General features: G+C 36.6%; 2 protein-coding genes across 3 annotated transcripts; one reads left to right on the forward strand and one right to left on the reverse strand.

Moving 5' to 3' along the window:
* Nucleotides 1–340: 340 nt before the first annotated feature.
* ca4b (carbonic anhydrase 4b) lies at nucleotides 341–4,352 on the forward strand. The gene is made up of 8 exons (XM_085244962.1): nucleotides 341–422; nucleotides 782–826; nucleotides 935–1,099; nucleotides 1,411–1,556; nucleotides 1,681–1,773; nucleotides 2,253–2,319; nucleotides 2,556–2,719; nucleotides 3,654–4,352. Exons 1-8 carry the CDS (start codon nucleotides 362–364, stop codon nucleotides 3,825–3,827), a joined length of 915 nt encoding a protein of 304 aa, XP_085101088.1. The 5' UTR covers nucleotides 341–361; the 3' UTR covers nucleotides 3,828–4,352.
* A 5,227-nt stretch (nucleotides 4,353–9,579) lies between these two features.
* Nucleotides 9,580–14,156, reverse strand: LOC146560040 (RIMS-binding protein 2). 2 transcript variants are annotated; one of them, XM_085243868.1, is made up of 5 exons: nucleotides 11,657–14,156; nucleotides 11,262–11,298; nucleotides 10,682–10,803; nucleotides 10,485–10,556; nucleotides 9,580–10,391 (listed from the first exon to the last, which is right to left on the reverse strand). In XM_085243868.1, exons 1-5 carry the CDS (start codon nucleotides 11,876–11,878, stop codon nucleotides 10,326–10,328), a joined length of 519 nt encoding a protein of 172 aa, XP_085099994.1. In that variant the 5' UTR covers nucleotides 11,879–14,156; the 3' UTR covers nucleotides 9,580–10,325. The 2 variants fall into 2 exon arrangements, with proteins under 2 accessions (XP_085099994.1, XP_085099993.1); XM_085243867.1 differs by having other exon boundaries at nucleotides 11,142–11,298; nucleotides 11,657–13,657.
* Between the last annotated feature and the right edge of the window lie 4,104 nt (nucleotides 14,157–18,260).

The raw sequence follows: 18,260 nt of genomic DNA on the forward strand, positions 1-18,260 counted from the left end.
GGTAACGACACCCGCAAACATGTCACTTGCATTTTTTCACATCACCACTAGAGGTCCCTTAACTTCAAAAATGTAACTGTAGCTTGCGGTTTGGACAAATCACCTGTGGGCTCATTTCTGGAGGAAGACACCTTCAGCGTTAGGGTCCATTCATTATCGCAAGAATATGAACGCCGAGATATCTCTTGCTGTGTGTCACTGTCCTCACAAATTAGGTGTCATAAATCTAAAGCGTGCATTATAAAACGGGGGGTGATAGGTGGGGCTCCCAGTTGAATGATAGTCTGGTTGAACTTTGATTCAGGCATCATCTTTGAAAACAGTCAGTGCTGGAAGAATCTACACTATAAGTGGATTCACAATGCTGCTCAGATCTGTTTTATTTCTCTTCACATTTTTTGTGAGTCTCGTCTCAGGGGCAGGTGTGAGTTTTATATTTCTTTGTTTTTTTAATTTGTGTATAAGTTGCATGACATTGGATACTGCACGCAAAAAATGATAGATTTTATTTGCCTTCAGTAAACAATGTTGACTACAATACAACTGAAATATATAAAATCAAAAGTGTATTTATTGAAATAATTAATCATTAATATAAATGTGCTTGTGACCAATAGGGTCAATTTAATTCAACCAGATATCTAAAATTGTATTAAAAGTTTAGATAGATTAGATAAAGTCACATGCGATTGTGATTGCAAATGCTCAAAAATTAATACCTCATAACCTACAGATGAATAATTCTTTTCTCTTTTTAAATATTCCAAACCTGATCTTTTAGATTTTTGCTACTATTCCCAACTTCAATGCAACCACACCTGCACAGGTAAACTTAAAAAAAAATAAAAAATAAAAATAAAAATAAAACAAGCCAAATGAATGGTTAAACAAAGGAGGCATGTTAGTGTAGCTGTTTCTATTCTTCTCCTCACAGGTCCAGAGCTGTGGGGACTGGTTTCACAAACCTGCAATGGCAGATCTCAGTCTCCAGTTAATATTGTCACAAGGAAAGTGCTACCAGATGAACGCCTGATTCCTTTTCACTTCACCGGTTATAAAGAGACTTTTTATGGGAGCCTCATAAACAATGGCCACAGTGGTATGTCTTAATTGTAATTGCAAGTTTATTTGAGGAAGACAGTTTGACACTATGATGTCAATTCTGGCTGTAAAAATGCAATTACCCCATCTGTAGATAACATGGATAAAAGTATAGGGAGGAGGAGGTGGTAAAATGGACAATAATAGCAACCAAGCGTCTCATGTAAAAAAAATACCTTTTAAAATATGTCATGTGCAAAAGCATGTGTCATGTGTGTCATGTGTGATCATTTGTAACTGAAATAATGGGAGCATCCATGGAAGATTGTCTAATGGTTTTTATTTTTATTTTTTAATTCTGAATTTCAGTTCAGCTAAATTTGCCTTCCAGTATACAAATCAAAGGAGGAAATCTGGTTGATGAATACAAGGCAATTCAGTTTCACCTGCACTGGGGCAAAGATGGAGGACTTGGTTCTGAGCACACAATTGATGGAGAAAAGTTTCCAATGGAGGTACAGTATGTCATAAATCAGTAGAAATATTTTGTGATTGACACTATATGTATTTAAGTAATTTTATGTATTGGATTCAAATAGATCCTAATTATTCTAATGCAGTGCTTTCTTTTATCTGTAGATGCATATCGTCCATATAAAAGAAGAATATGACTCGTTAGCTGAGGCTTCAAAAGACAGTACGGGTGTGGCTGTTTTGGGATTTTTCTTTCAGGTACTTGGTAAACATCATTTCAAAAAAATGTCCAGCATCCAGCCCAAACCAGTAGTTTAGTTAGTAGCCACAAAAAAAACAACATTTGCAAAAGGCACATTTTAAAACAGCATACAGGTATAATGTTCCCATAATAAGGAAAAATAGACTAACCATTAAAAAAATGGCAGATTATAAACAACAAAAAGAATAACAGCAAGAGTTAAAGCTTTTCTAATTATACTGCTCCCAAATGCAAATAATCTGCTGTATTTGATTATTTATTACATAAATGTGGACCCATCAGAAAACATTCCAGAGGACTGCCTTTGCCATCAGACTGAACAACCCTCCAGCTGCTGAATGATCACATGTCCTGTATAATTTGAGCTTTAGTGTGTCTTTAAATCAAATTAGCTCCTGTATGTTGTACTAACTTTGTTTTCTTAATTATAAACTGCTTTTGGTATGACGGTTAACATTTTATTCTTTCGTTTTAGGAGTCTGAGTCTGCAAATGAGAAGTATGATCATCTTATCAGTGCACTGAAATACATATCTCAACCTAGTAAGTTATATCTTCTGAAAAATGATAATAATCTTCTTTTCACCCTCCATATAGAGTCCTAAATATGTAGCTGATTACACTAGGCTAAAGGGCATCTATTATTAGATAACACAATGTTATATAACATCCACAACAACACAATAAAACCTTTTTGAAGATTTTTTGAGGATTAGTGATGATTGAAGTCTTTTCTGACTTTCTGACTTTATGTTCTTGTTAACATTTCATCAAACCAGAAACGAATGTAACGCTGGTGGGTGTCTCCCTGGACATGTTCATTCCTTCTGAAATTAACAGGACCAAGTACTTTCGCTACAAGGGCTCCCTCACCACACCTGACTGTGCTGAAGCTGTGGTCTGGACCCTGTTTGAAAGCACTATTCCTCTCAGCAGGAATCAGGTATCATTCCCTACATCGTACTGAATCTATAAAGAAGAGGATTGTAATGAGTTTATCCTTGAAATTTAATTTAGTGTAACACTAAGGCAACTTTTAATAACTTTTTCTTGGAAACTTTTTATAACCCCCAAATGATAATTGTAAATAGTTTCTGAATAAATTTATTTAAACTGGCTACATTTGACACTAATAAAGGTATAACCAGAATCACAGACAAATATTAGACCAATATTAAACGTTATGGCAACCCAAGGTGTTTGCTACAATAACTATAGCCACTAGATGGTAGTAGTTGGTCATTGTAAATTTGTTACAATGGAAACTTAATGTTAAAAATAACAAGAATAATTTCACACATACCTTATGGGTAAAAAAAAAAAGCAGTGTATTTAAGTGCTAATGAGGCATATACTTTACCCAAGAAAGCATAGGGACATGAAATGAGATCAGAGAAAAAGAATACAGGGCTTATATGTAATACGTAACACAAGCCTATGCTAATGTGGCTCTTTGAGTTGTTTGCTAACAAATTACAGTTGTTTCCACTGCTCCCAAATTACCCAAAAATGTATTTCAAAATGGATAAACCTTGAAATTATGCTGTCTATATGAAAAATGTGTTAATTTTAATTTATATTACTGAAACATTATTGAAATATTACACATTCAACAACCCATTTAATGTAAAACAAGTGTACTTCTTTGTTTATTTCTGTACTGGTCTCAAACAGTTATATGAAAAAACTGCAGTTATAGTAGAACAAGTATAGTAAAGCAGCAAGTTAACTTTAGTGAGACACACTCTGTTGCCTAGTTATCATTGATAATAGCTGTATTTATTAGCAAAGCGTTCTATCATAGTATGCCCCTTGCATACTATTTTTAATAAAAGTACATGTTTAACTGCCTGTTTAATTATTTTTTTTTGTTACAGCTCACTGCTTTCAGCCAACTTCTGTTTTATGATGGACAGAAAATGGTCAACAACTACAGACCAGTACAGCCTTTGAATGGAAGAGAGGTGTATTACTCCAGTGGCCAACTTGCTTTGGTCAGCTGTGTGTTGTTCACCAAGTCAGTGCTGCTATCCAGTGCAAGCTTTATTTAATTTAATCAATTTTTATGCACAAATACCCTTGTTTGTGACATCTGTTGATTTTCAAATAGAAGAAGAAAAAAATAATGTAGTGTATATTTAAAAGTAAAGGATGTAAATTCAATAGATGCTTCAAAACAACATGTATCAAACACTACATGCTTATTTGAATCGGAATATGTAAGATATGTAAGATTTTATCTACAACAAAATATGTTATTGACAAATAAGTAAATTAGTTACTTTTGGTTTTAAATGTTTCACAATGATGATCTCACTACAATTTACACACATTTTTGGGGGACATAGACTAAATGTTTAAGGATAGTTAGATTGCTTTCTTTGCACTGAATGGGACAACATATGACTTCATTGTGCTTTCAGCAGAATAGCAATAAAGAATTCTGATTCTGATTCACATGTATTCACTTGTGCTGATATAATATTTCTGATAAATATCATGCTGCATTCTATTACATGCTTTCCTACTGTTCTGGAAACATCTAAACTCTGACTTAAAAGTGTCATATTTATTTAAAATACAGACACGTGTTAACACTATAATGTGTATTATTAAGGTATGTTTTACCTATCAATTCTTTGTCATTTGTAATGTCATTAATAATCAAATAAAGTCACGATTAAAGATTTCATGGCATATTCCTGTATGTTTTTTCCTGGATCATACACTTTTAATCCAAATCAGTCATGCTTTCCAATATACAAAGGACTGCTCACCAAACGATAACTTCTTAATAAACCAATTTAACCACACACGACAAATAAACCCTTTTGAATGAGAGCGGCCCTTGTGTCAGAACAGAAATACATTTCAACGTGCTGCTTCACAAGAGCAACGAACAGCAGCAATCGCCAAATTCAAAAAGTAAGATTAAACAGTCTGTTTGCTTATTTATGGTCTTTGTTAGATAAAGACTGAGCCAAGACAGCTGAACAATGTGGCTACGTGCCACATATCCACATGAATGATTAGCTTTTGAAGAGGTGAAAAGGATCAATATTTTACCAAAACACTCAAAAATTAATTAGAATTTGTATAAATCATCACCAATTTTTCTTTTCAAATGTCCTTTTCCAGTAATTATTGATCTCATGATCTCATCTGGTAAAAAAAAGCCTCCCAGCATAGGAGGCCAATCAAACTGCTTGATAAAAGATAATAAATACACACAAGATTTATGGTCAGTTTATCAGACATTTTGCTTCCACAGCACAGCTATTACAAGTTGTTTGATGAGCAATCATTTCTGGAACTTTTGACATTCCCTACACACATTAGACAGATAAGATACTAAGATGTAATAACACCTGGTTAAGTCAATCGGAGGTCACTAAAATTAATATTGTAACAACATTGTAACCATAACACTGCTGGCTTGTCTAGTCCCCTCTCCAATCAGATCAGGAGTGACATATTTAGCCACATGTTTCCCTTAAATTGCTCGCTGTCTGAGTGATGTGGGCTTTATAGATAATTGAGAAACTTGTTAGGAGAGATGACATCCATCCCAGCACCTCTCATTTGTAGAAATCTGGCAAAATTCATTAAACTGCCCAGAATAAGATAAGAGACAAGATAAACATTTATTAGTCCCACACATGGGAAAGTTTTTAAAATGTGACTATCCAGAATTGGGACCAGTAACTAGAGTTACAGTCTCCCACTCCAGATTGTTAATCAACCAAAGACCCAGACGGGGTTTAATTCATTTGAAAGTCTGATGCTTACCCTTGTTCCTAGTTGGAAAACTCATAAGTCTTATTTGTTATTATCTGTTGTTCACCCGGCTGGTTTCTGTCTGATTTCTCAGACTTTTTATCTGATTTAGTGCTCAGCTCAGATAAAGCAATTATTGTAGATACTAAAAATATTAGCCTCAAGATAGCATTTAGTCTATTATTAGACTCAATTGCCTTTTTAATCACACTCTAGTGTTTCTTGTTAGAAACTAAACATTTAAATTCTTTTTCTGAAAACCCTCTTTTGTCTGATCATTTCCTAATAGCATTTACATTTACAATGATGGATTACACAGCAGTGAAAGTCTTTCTGAAAGTGCTGTAACTAAGATTAAGGGTATAATTCATCCACTGACATCTTGTCCAATACCTTGTGCTAACACAGTGCAGACTAGCTATCTGAGGGCTACTTCCAGAGAGGCAGATTATCATATTAATAATTTTACTATTTCTACTCTTTTTTACCCCAAATTAACCTTTCTGGGTTAACTTCAGTAATTACTTTTCCCAAACCATCAGCTTTAGGTATTGAAGGTACAAGGTACTTGTAGTGGTTTGAATCAGATCTATCTAATAGATCCAATAGGTGTAAATGGAGTGTCCTCTTCACACACTTAAGTTAATTATGGATTTCTGCAGAGTTCTGTGCTAGGACCAATTCTGTATTCATTATACATGCTTTTCTTAGCCATTATCATTAGAAGGTATAGCATACATTTCACTGCTATGCAGATGAAACCCAACTTTATCCATTCATGAAGCCAGATCACACACACACCAACTTAAACTGCAGGAATGTCTTTAGGACATAAAGACCCGGATTGCCTCTAATGTTTTGCTTCTAAATTCAGCTAAAACTGAAATATCTCAGAAATATGGTATCTAACCAGATTTTTACACTGGATGGTATTCCTTGGCCTCCAGTAACACTGTTGGGCCAGTAACACATATCCTGTCATTTTTGACCAGGATATGTCCTTCAATGCACATATTAAACTACGTTTTAATATATATGTGTGTTTTCTTCTATTTGTGCAATATCTCTAAAATTAGAAACATCCTGTCTCAGGGCTGGATCAGGTGACCCTGAATTCTCCCTTAGTTACAGTGCAATAGGTCTAGGCTGCAAGGGGATTTCCATGATGCACTGAATGTTCCTTCTTCATTCACCTTTTTCACTCACTATGTGTTCATACACCTCTTGTCTTGCTCACAGGGGGGCATTTAACTTTTAGGATTTTCTCTGTTTTCTTTGTATTATTGTAGGGCCTTTTCCCCTACAGTACAAAGCGCCTTGAGGCAACTGTTGCTGTGATTTGGTGCTAGATATAGACAACTGAACTGAATAAGATGTTATTTCATTGATCTGTGTAGTCCTAAATCCTTGTTTCTTTTTTCTTTTGAGATACTGAATAACTAAATACAGAGCAAGTACATGAAAGTGACTGAAATTTTTTTCTCATCAAAATCTCTTGACTGTATAGCAGCACTGATCAGGTGCATGACTAGCAGCAGCAACACAAGGCACATACTGAGTTTAAGAAAGTGCAAGAGGATTCTCGGACAGTTAATTTCTTCCATCCTTGGGGATGGAACCAAACCAACAGTGATGATAATAAGAAATCTAGATGCCTAAAATGAGAGAGAAACAGGAAAGGTGAACTTTTCTTGACAGATTCAGATTATATCTGCCGCCCTGTTGCTCATTCTAATGCCTTCTGAGTTGTTTATATTTTATTTACAGCTGCTCTCATGAGCTCAATGGTCAAAGGTAAAACATAATTCAATTAAAGCCCTGCTGGGAGGAAAATACCTACCGGTGTCATTAGGTGCTGTGCTCGTTTTTGGCCCCTTGACGCTATCTATATCACCCTAAGTACTTTAAGGACTCACTTAGGATATAATCCCATGTTGCACAGGGATAGATGGCTGATGCAAGGACAGCCTTTGGTGCAACAGTGCTGAGATAATCAGAGAGATGCACAGTCATGCTGGCCTGCTGCAAAGACTCACTGCTGTTTTTTTCAGCCTTCACAAAGGTACAACCTATGTGTGTGTGTGTGTGTGTGTGTGTGTGTGTGTGTGTGTGTGTATCTGTATGTGTGAGTGTGTATGTGTATGCTGGCTGGCTTAATATTTGATGACTTGCATAAAAAGAAACTTATTGTCTGGTGTTGCATTTTGATGATCTTCTCCATTACTCTCTTTCTGCTTGTTTCTGGCTCCGTTTTCTTCTAACGAGGACATCTTTTCTCGGTTTGTGCACGCCACCCATCCCCCACTTCCTCTTATTTCACTTGGTGTGACTCTGAGGTTTGGGTTGTCGTGACAACAGAGGACACAGGCCCATCTCTATTCTGTTTGCAAAGTTTCTGTTGTTGCAAGCATATTGCACATTTGCTGCTGGGATAGGGGAAGAGCCTTGCACCACCATCCCCCACCCACACCTTGTCACAAACATGCAGGCGTGAATGAGTTCTCAGAATTATAAATGAGATACAAAGTGCTTCCTGTAATTTATACACAATGTTTTAGACTTGCAAGACAGTAATGTCTGACTTTTGAGGACCGTGCTGAGGAGCACCGCTCTCCCTTTGCTAACATAAACCTTTAAGAGCTTCAGCATCTCCAAAGTGAGCTCCCTCAATCAATAAGTCTACTTTGACTCACTTTGATCTTTTATCATTACATTGCTATTTCAGTCAATCCTTAGTGCTGCATTGGCAAAGAGCTACGAGATCATTGGTACACATCCACATAAATTATTATCAAGATCAATATCTATCTGCTTCAGAGACTGACTTTTGTTTTAAAAGCAGTTGCCACCTCGTAAAAGTATGTCCTTAAAAGGGTTGAGATCACGCTTGGCAGCAGCGGTGCAGTCGGCCAGGACCTGGGTGTACACTCTGAATTTGCATATGTGCATGTGTGTGTGCGCGCTTGTGGTTGTGTCTGTGTGTGCAGATGTGCAAATAAACACTTAAATTAGACCTCCTAAGATAAATGACGTTAAATTCAGAGGTACTTTTAGGTTGTGAAAATAGATTGATCTGATATTTTTACTTAGTGTGAACACAAAAAAGAAATATGAAGTATAGTACAAGTACATGTTTAGGTGTGTACGAGGTAGTTGGACTAACAGCAGCTACAGGTTCATAAGATTACATACACATCAAATTTAAAAAATCTCTACAAAAAGCTGTTAATACAACTAATAATTCCTGCTTTATCTTAAGGAAATGTGCAAATACTATTTCAACTACTGTGTGGTGTGTGTGCGTACGTGTGTCTTTGTGGGTGTGCATGTGTGTGTGCACATCTGCATATACTTGCATGCATGTATTTTTTGTGTGTGTGTGTGAGAAACTGTTGGGGCTTTTCCTGTGTAAACCACGTGGCTCAGACAGGGTTAATAAAAAGATCACGCTCACTTCTGGGTTTTCTTTCTTCCTTGGACTCCAAACGCTGGTAAGACCCTGATGACAACTTGAAAATCTGATGATCAACGTTTTTTAAACACACTAACATACTAAGACATTACTACTTCATTTCAGCCTAATTTTGAGCAACATGTCAAGTCTTTTGAATGTTTTTCTTTCTTTTTATCAAGAATGATAACGTGAATTTTGATCGTGTGTTCGGTTCAGTTTGTGAAGCCTTGCCTTTGATTAACCTTCAGTTTTCAGTATTTGCGGTGGATCGACCAGAAGCTACTTGATGTACAGTGTTGTCACCCATAAAGTAGAAAGCACTACTAAACTTTACTACACAGTGTAGTGTTTCCTACTTTATGGATGAGTATACTGTTTGCTGCAGAGGAAAGTAAAAGAAGAAACCAGACCGACTATATGAACATTTGAAAACCTGCTGAAAAACTTCTTTGTTATTTTAACCAATAAATTTTGTATTTCTTTTTATTACAACAAATGTATTTACCAGACAAGAAAAGAACTGAATGTCAATTTTTGGTCCATTGTTAAAAAGAAAAATCAGGTAAGGAAAGTAAGAATTAGGACAGTTTATTTTCAGTTTAACTACAGCTCTTACATTTGTTACATGATTAAAACTTTTTTTCAGTTATAACAAGAGTCTCTTTATTTTTACAAAAAATTGCTGCAAAATTCAAAATGTTTTTTTTTCTTTTTAAATAACTTATATGAAATAAGCCAGTGATAGAAAATATATACACAGGGCATAAGGCAAAAAATGGAAATGCTATATCAAAACACTGGGGAGAAAGAAATCTGTAAATTGTGTATTATTAAGGCTAAAATAATTTATCCATTCCCATCAGGTAATTTATTTAGCAAGTCAGTTCTTGTGTTTTTGTGAAAGCGCCTAAAGCAAAAATTGCCAGACAAAACATTTAGTATCTTACCTGTAATTTTCAAAATATGCATTATTGTAAATATTCTGTTTTTTTGTTGTTCATGTTTTTTTTTTGGGGTTTTTTTTTTTTTTTTTTTGCATCAAAGGGTTTGTAAGTATCTGTTATTTCAATAAAGAAACATTTAAACAAAGGTCGGAACTCTTTTTAGTTTTGAGCATTCTTATTGATACTAACAGAGGGGTTCATTAGCTGCTTACTTTCAGTCTAAAACGGATGCAGTTAGTAGAATATAAAAATAAAATAAACTATTTTTTGATATATGAAGTGTCCTTTTAGCCATATTTTACATAGAAACTTCTGGTTTCTCACTGCGTCTGTGACTTGGCATTTGTAGCAAACAGCTTAGCGTGCATTTTCTTCTAATCCCAGGGAAACAGCTGCAGAAAGTTTGATGGAACCAAACCTCGTTGTCCGTGAAGATCTCCCTGAAGTTGAAATTAAAGTTTAGCTTCTGTACAGACATCAGTATGAAAACTAAACACCAGTCACTGTATTGTAAGTGCAAGGATGATGCTTACATAGTAAAACCCATCTTGATCCATGTCACCTAAAACATATATGATATCTCCCGAACGAAAGCCGAGTTCAGCCTGTAAGACAGAGCAAGTCAAAACCAGTTTGTGTAAAACAGTAGATTAACAGTAGACTTAAACAGTAGATTAATCTTCATATTTTAAATATATAATATATGGTAATGTTACTTCACAGTGCTTACTTCACTGTCCATGTTGGGTGAGTTTTCCCATGGATCATAGTCAAATAAGGCTACCATTCGTCTAACAGCCCCACTGTCAGGGATACTGGTGACATCGCTCAGGTCTGGTGTTAGAGACATGCCTGCAGTACGAAAAGCAAACGTCCCAATGAAGCTTTCATGCTAACATAGGAGATAAACAAACACTCCACGCAGTGACAGTGGTAGTGTCATATTTTTACAATCAGTAAATTTTGCATTCACATTTCTAAGCGACGTGCGTGATAATTTTATTCACTGTTATTTGTCCTAATATCTGTTGTAAACTTCCTGTAGGGAGGAGCTCATTGCAAACATCCTCTCACAGATCATCTCTGAACGGCCTCGTTCCAAATTATGCCACAATAATTGTTTTTCAATTATACTTCAGTTACCCCAGCAACACTGTTTTGCCAGCGTGTTACAGTAAACAGGCTAATACCTGTGTGGTCCACAGGGAGGAATCCCTGCTGCATGAGTAGATGCTTCAGATACTCATCATCCACTGGGATCTCAGCCACCATATTACTCGGCACATAGCCAGAAAGCCCGCCAGACTCACCATGATAAAACCCATCTGCGTCTTTGTCTCCAGTAACCTAAAAAAAAACAGCACCAGCAGTTACTTTTATAACTTTAGGCTTGGTTTCTGAATAAAAGAGTGTATTTATTGCATACATGTATTTGTCTGTATTTATGTGATGCAGCAGCAGACAGATTCAGAGAAAAAAGGCGGTAAATCACATCAATCAGATGAAAAAGGTGACAGGAAATGAAGAAAAAAAACCTATTGTCTTCTTACACATTTAACTGTCGTGACTCCAGCACAAACAGGAAACACTATAGGTTCTTTCAAAGAACATTTTGAACTGATGAAGAGATGAAACGCAACTCAAACACAGAGAAGCGCTTCGGTTTAGTATTGTACAGAGTGCATGAAATTACACTTAATCTTACCTTGATGATCTGGCCTGGCACAAAGGGCAGCTCTTCTGCAGCTGTCTCGTGGTTTGGAGACATGGCAGCCGGGTTGTACGGGTAAAGTGCAACAAAGAGCCGGACGGTGGGTATGGACACCTGGCTCGCAGTTTCCAGCTCCCAGTCCCTGAGATCCTCCGGAGTAGCGATCCTTACTTCATCTGGGTATATCAAAACATCCAACTCGAGCCTTGTCTCCATTTACAGCAAAGTGAGTGCTCGACTGTCCACCTGGCAGACAGATGGCCACTGTAGACAGCAGACCTCTCCTTAGCCTCAACCTAATGTGAGGTAACTAAGCTAAGCACAAGGAACAGTAATCCTCTTTGAAGCAAGTAGATAGATTCATTAGTTCAGCACTGCCAAACTGCACTGTGTGCAAAGCAACAGGAGCACAAGATGAAATAACTTTAGTTTTAATGCAGATATTTGAAAAGCAAAAATGCTTCCAAATATACTTGAAAGGAGAAGTTCAAAAGTAGAGAAAACAGACCTTTTTAAAAAAATATTTCTTAATGACACATAGATACGTTTAACTGTAGCTCTGTTCGTAATATTTATTTTCTTTTATATACTTTCTTTTGCATTGGTCCTCGTCTCATAGGCCTCGCCAGAGATACTGGTGGGTTTTATCTGGTTGCTCTGGTTTTCTTCTGAAGCGTTGCAATTTATTTTCTTTTAAGTAAAACAATGGTTCTGGTTGGAGAACAAAGCCCTTTATCAGTGTGAGTGTGAATAGTTCAGTGTGGCTGGTTGTGTACAGTGTAGAGTGTATAGTTTATATGTGGCTCTGCTTCCTTAAACTATCAAGCCTTGCTCAATTAAGGAAGTAGCCTTGTTTTCTTGTTTCGTCTTATTGCTCCTCCTCCTCCTGACATGACCCAGTTTTCATCGCTGAAAGTCGACACTTCCTTTCTTCACCTGTGGCCAAGTCAGCAGGTGATAATCTCCTCCAGCAGAGATTATCAATCATCTGTGTGTTTGTTGAAAAAATGGTAAGGCAGAAACTGAAAACACATCTGAGCCATTGCTGCTGTTTACTCTTCCAACCATTAACTGGCGCTATGTTGTTTGAATAACTGAAAGTTGTATCTGAGGAAGTTGAGGCTGAGTAGCTTCAGGTGTTGTTGATTTTATTCACTTCATTAATTTTGTTCAGTTTTTGTTTTTTTGTTTGTGTATGTTTTGGACTTTGAGAAATGCTTTTCTGTAAAGACTGAAGAATATTATCTTTCTTTATGTATTAACTGCCACTATTCATTACTTTAGCTTACTCAGCCCTCATTTTCCCATTATTCCCCATCTGATTTATTTTGTCTCACCTTTATTTGACAGGACAGTGTAGAAAGTAAACAGGAATGAAGCGAGAGAGAGGGTGAAATGCAAAAAATGGACTCAAACCTCAACCAGATGAGCTAAACTGGTGCCCAATTATGTTTCAGTTTTACTGCTGAGAGACAAAATCTGTGTTTTAATGTTGATGATTAAAAGAAGAACCAGCGAACATGTGCACTCACTGCTTTTTGTCCTCTTCAGTTGTTAGTTAGGCTTTTCAAAAGTCAGTTTTCATTCAGACAGTCATTTGTTCTCATATGCCCTCTTTATTATTTTTGCTCTTTTGGATCATTTTGTTCTTACATTATGAGCCAAGCAGGCTTTCCAATTAACATCTTTGATTATTTTGAGTTAAATGATTCAGGTTCTGTTACTTGCTTCCAAACGATTATATGATTAGTTTGTCTGTTTATCTGTTTGCTAGCAGCTAAAGAAAAGCCACAGACAGTTTTAGATGAAATCTTTACCAGAGATAAAGCTAGCCCTAACATAGATTCTTTCCCAATAAGAAATAGAGCATAACTTGACAAATACACATTAAACTGAAATAAGAAATGTTGGTAGACATCTCCTTCTTGTTATCACGAAATTATCAAAAACAAATCTGGACCCAGGGACCAGGTTGACTGTTGGTGATATGTGACAGAATCTTGTTTTCTTAACTAACAAAAGAACCATTTTTAATAATTATTAATCAGAAAAATCTACATGGAGGTGTAAAGCAGGTTCAGGGAGTTGGTGCAGTCTATTCAGTATAAATCAGCATATCAACCACACCCCACTACTCTGCGGAGGGCTATGTATGATTAGTAGGTTTTATTTTTGATTTGGTTTGGATTATTTTTGCATTTTTACTGGAATACTACAATTTTTCTCGCATTTATGAAATCATGTAACTACAATAATGAAATTTGTTTGCTTTTTTCTCATTACACATCCTAATAGATGGAAAAGAAGGATGTATAGGCCAAGTTTATGTAGCTCTAAAGATATAAATAAATAGATTAATAAGAAAGAAAGAAAGAAAGAAATAAGGAACGATTTTCTTCGTTCCTTATTTCTATGGATGCCTAAGATTAGGTCATTTTTGTATTAAATTTTGAATTAAACTCATTGTTTGTATAACAAAAATAGAAAAGAAAAAACACCAACTTGCTAACATCATTTAGTTCGTTTAGCCAAACTGACCACTCACCCCTGGAGGGAGCCACATGTGCCCACATGTGGCTCCAAAGTCACAGGCTTGAGACCTCTTAAAGGATTTAATAAAGCAGGCTCCAAAAATTACTCTTGGTTTCAGTGAGCAACAAATTGAAAACATTTCTCATTCTCACTTGTTCTCTTGTCATTTTTTATGTTTGCCCAGAAGAGGGAGCTGTTGCATGTTTCTAAGTATAATAAAGAGTCTGCTGTAAAATTAGTCAGTTTAACAAATTCATGTGACATCAAAGTTTTAGATACATATTGACTTATAGGTACATACACAGACACCTATACTAAGAACTGCTGTCCTTATAAATGCATATCACTCTAAATTGCATATAAATGTACTTAAAGCATCCGAATAACTATTGAGAGTCAGATCCCCCCCCTCTGGTATTCATGTATATCCTTTAATAACTGTTGTAATTAAATAATTAAAAAGCTTTCACTGCGATTGTATATGTTTTAAGTCTTTCAAAAAGGTTTCACCTCATACTCGCTTACATACAGTTTGGGCCATTATTTCTTACACTGCTTTATAATTATTCTAATAATTTTTGTATATAAAACTTATACTTAATATCAACAGAACTATTTAGTGCCCTTCTTTTATTCAAGTGTGGAGAGCTTGCTGTAATTAAAATCATAACTTTGGCAAGCCACTCTTTATTTTGTTAATACTTTTACCAGTGTAGCAAAATACAACAATTTAGTGCATTTTATATGAAAACTGAGTGCGTGTTCACAATACTCTCTTAGCTGTGTGCTCCAGTCATTTCAGGTGTGACCCAGTCTCCTTGATTGGAATCTGATATTGATGTTAGCTGCAAAACAAGTAAAGGTTAGTAGGCCAGCTGCTAGGTTAGGTCATTAGCAAATGGTAGGGTCAGCACATAAGCCAGGAGAACTTTAGGGTCAACATTGATTCATTGAGAGAAAAGTTTGATTTTGTCTAATGTGAACATGGTTTTCCTGTTTATGTAAAAGAGCAGAATCAACTTTCTGCGATATTGTGTCAGAAGTTTTGGATTGCACTCTCAAACGAAATAAAATGGAATTCCTTATCCTGTTATAATAAGTCAGTACCTTATAACCATAAAATAGAAACCATCAAAGCAGGTGGCATAGTTAACGGGGGTTAGTAATATCATCTCAGAGCAAGAAGGTTCTTGGTTTGAACTTGCCCCTTGGCTCGGGCCTCCCGGTATTTTCCCTGTGCCACAGACCAAAGATATATGGTTAAGCTAGTTAGTGACTGACTATAAATTTGCCGAAGGGTTGGATGTGAAAGTAAATTATGTCTGTTTTTCTATGTTTGCCCTGTGTGGAATGGTTCCTTGCCTCTTGGCCTGAGAGCTGGCTCCAATCCTAATTTGGTTAAGTTGTTAAGAAAATGTATGGATGAAGGTTATAAAACCTTAAACTTGAGCTTTCTCATTAAGCCCTTGCTTTTGCAGCTTTTGATTCAACCTTTGGACAAAAAAAGCCTGTCTCCTGTTAGATTCTGCAAATCTGTTTGTATTAATATCATTTTTCTCTATCTATCTAGCACCACTGGCTAACCCAGAGCTAATCTCCCTCTTTACAAGTGTAGATTAATTCAAGATGAAAAGTTGCAACAGCATTTTGAGAGAAGGATGTCCAACAGAAAAGAGCGTGTAAAAATTTTAAAACACTTTTACAAATAAAACTACCAAAAACTAGTAGGTTAAGAGAATGCTGTTGAACTGCTATGCTTGTAGTGCAGAGATGGTGCATTTTTTCTATATTGTCGAAAAAAAAATACTATCAGGTAAATATTACTACCTGATAGTATTTGTTCCCGTCTTTGTTCTGTATGGTGTCATTCGTGTTTTAAATTGGAAAAAAACTGCATAGACCAAAAGAGAAGAGAGACATATAAAGGCAAACCACTAGTTGTACTGACGTGGTTTTAAAATCATCTACATTAATAAATGCCAACTACAACAAAAAAAAAAAATGTTTTAAGGGTGTAATTGTTACCATAATGGTCAGACCAGTCCAACATAAGGGCATTGTAAAGGGCACAGCATTTCTTGTTTTTCATCAGAAGGGCTGTTCACCTTGTGTTCGTTCACTGCAAGAGCACTCATCATGGCATCATGTTCTCTCACACGTGACAGCACCCTAATAATCACTAATCGTGTTTTTACTCACTTGAAATAGCACCCAGTTCTGCACTTAGGCATGTTAGAGGCACAATGGATCACATCTTTTCCACTTCTTCTTCATACCTCCCCCATAATTACAACAGCAGCTCATATGACACTGCATTGCATCTCCTTTATTTAAAGGCACTTTATCATGCTGCCTTGTAGGTGAGTGTAGTTACTGTCCATATTCTACCAATGTGAGTGTGGTCAAGAGGGCATTTAATCCTGTATTAAACATAAATAAGATGAATACTGGAGAGCTTGATATGCTTTTTCCCTTGATTGGAACTTTACAAAGCTTTTTTTATGCTTGAGTCTCACTCTTACTACACTTTATTGAGGTATTTCCTCTCCTTGGGGGAAGAATTGGCCAGTGAGCAATGTTATCAGTCATTACCATGCTGTGTCATGGTGACCACCTTCCCTGCCAGACCACAAATGTAATTACACCTACCTATAGTGATAGCTTTACTGATTTATCTTGCCTACAGTTGCCTATTGTGCATCTACAAGCTGCTTTGCAACCCACCTGCACCTCATCTCCTTGTTTTCATGTTGTGCCTGACTGAATAAAACCAATCTGTTATCAGTGATGCCTGCTTTGTTCTGTATGGTGTCACTCATGTTAAAATACCCTTTTCTTTGAAAGACCTCTTTACTATGTTTGGAGCTTTGAAATGTGATTATTTGATATATAGTGTAGCTTTCTTGGACGTTACTGGTTAAAGAATAGCGCTTTCTAACCAAGCTGGCTAACTTTGGCTGATAACTCGAAATCTTGTCCAAATATGGTAGCTTCTGACTCTGACCATCTTAAACAGCTGGCAAATAAAGGAGGCCAAAATGCTAACGTTAAGGTTTCAAAATGGAAAGTTCAAAATAATAGGGTCATGTGATTATAGTGGATGAATTCATCTTTATCTGTGTTTGGATCAAGCATTTAGTGCAGAGATGGCGAAGTGTGGATGCAGTGTATACATCACAAACCTTTGAAGTTACAAAACTGACTTAAAAAATAGTGTCTACATAATAATGTTAAAGTCATGTTTGCTGAAATTAAGGCTAACAAGCAAGGCTGTGAACCTGTGTACTCATTGGTTAATGGCTTGTCAATAATTGTAACCTGGATGTCCCACCTTTCTGACACTAGGAATGACCAGAATTTTCAAAATGGACTTAATTTTTTATAAGTATGACCCAAAACTAGTGACTGTGCCATTAAACTCACTGGAAAAGTGTTTTCTTTGCTTAGGGAAAAGGGCTGGGTTGGTTTTTTTTTGTTTGTTTTTTTTGTAGGCTTCTGTTTTGCAGCCAAAGCTATCGCACCCTGGAGGCCTCTAAAAAGAATGCAGTTTAAGGCAATGCAATGACTTCACTTTTCAGTCCCAGAAGCTACACCCATCTTTTATATTGTCTATCCTTGCAATACAATGGCCTCAGCTGTGTGATGTCAAGATGCAAGATACAGCTGCACTCCACCTTTTCATTCAAGTATGGGCACTATACTGGATCCGAAAAACTAACATAACAGCGCGGAAAATACACAGTCCAAAACCGGTGGGTGACGTCACCGCGGTATGTCCATCATTTATACAGTCTGTGCTTTAGGCAGGCCTTTTTGTCGCTCTGCTGGGGACCCCATTTCCCATAATTCATCTATAGCTCACCTTTGCTCCCATCCATCCATCCCCATAGGCCTGGCCCTCTACTTCCCATGTATGGAGTGTTACATCATTGGCACAGACACCCACCTTTTCCAGTGATGACGCAGCCCGGGAAGAGTGTGTGTGTGTGTGTGTGTGTGTGTGTGTGTGTGTGTGTGAGGAGGAGGAGGAGGGGGGGGGGGGGAGAAGGAGGAGGAAAGGCAGGGA

This window comes from Mchenga conophoros, linkage group LG14 (genome assembly GCF_057382185.1).
Source record: "Mchenga conophoros isolate Kocher_MC1m ecotype Shallow Benthic linkage group LG14, M_conophoros_male_GT1.1, whole genome shotgun sequence".
In the NCBI taxonomy this organism is placed as follows: domain Eukaryota; kingdom Metazoa; phylum Chordata; class Actinopteri; order Cichliformes; family Cichlidae; genus Mchenga; species Mchenga conophoros.

Bases quoted from the DNA above. Each gene is read 5' to 3' on its own strand.
- ca4b (XM_085244962.1), top strand. From the start codon at position 362: ATGCTGCTCAGATCTGTTTTATTTCTCTTCACATTTTTTGTGAGTCTC. The intron at 423-781 runs GTGTGAGTTTTA...CTGATCTTTTAG, and splicing joins GAGTCTCGTCTCAGGGGCAG to ATTTTTGCTACTATTCCCAA. The intron at 2,720-3,653 runs GTATCATTCCCT...TTTTTGTTACAG, and splicing joins TTCCTCTCAGCAGGAATCAG to CTCACTGCTTTCAGCCAACT.
- LOC146560040 (XM_085243867.1), bottom strand. From the start codon at position 11,878: ATGGAGACAAGGCTCGAGTTGGATGTTTTGATATACCCAGATGAAGTA. The intron at 10,804-11,141 runs GTATTAGCCTGT...TTCGTACTGCAG, and splicing joins CCTCCCTGTGGACCACACAG to GCATGTCTCTAACACCAGAC. The intron at 10,557-10,681 runs GTAAGCACTGTG...TCTGTCTTACAG, and splicing joins CACCCAACATGGACAGTGAA to GCTGAACTCGGCTTTCGTTC.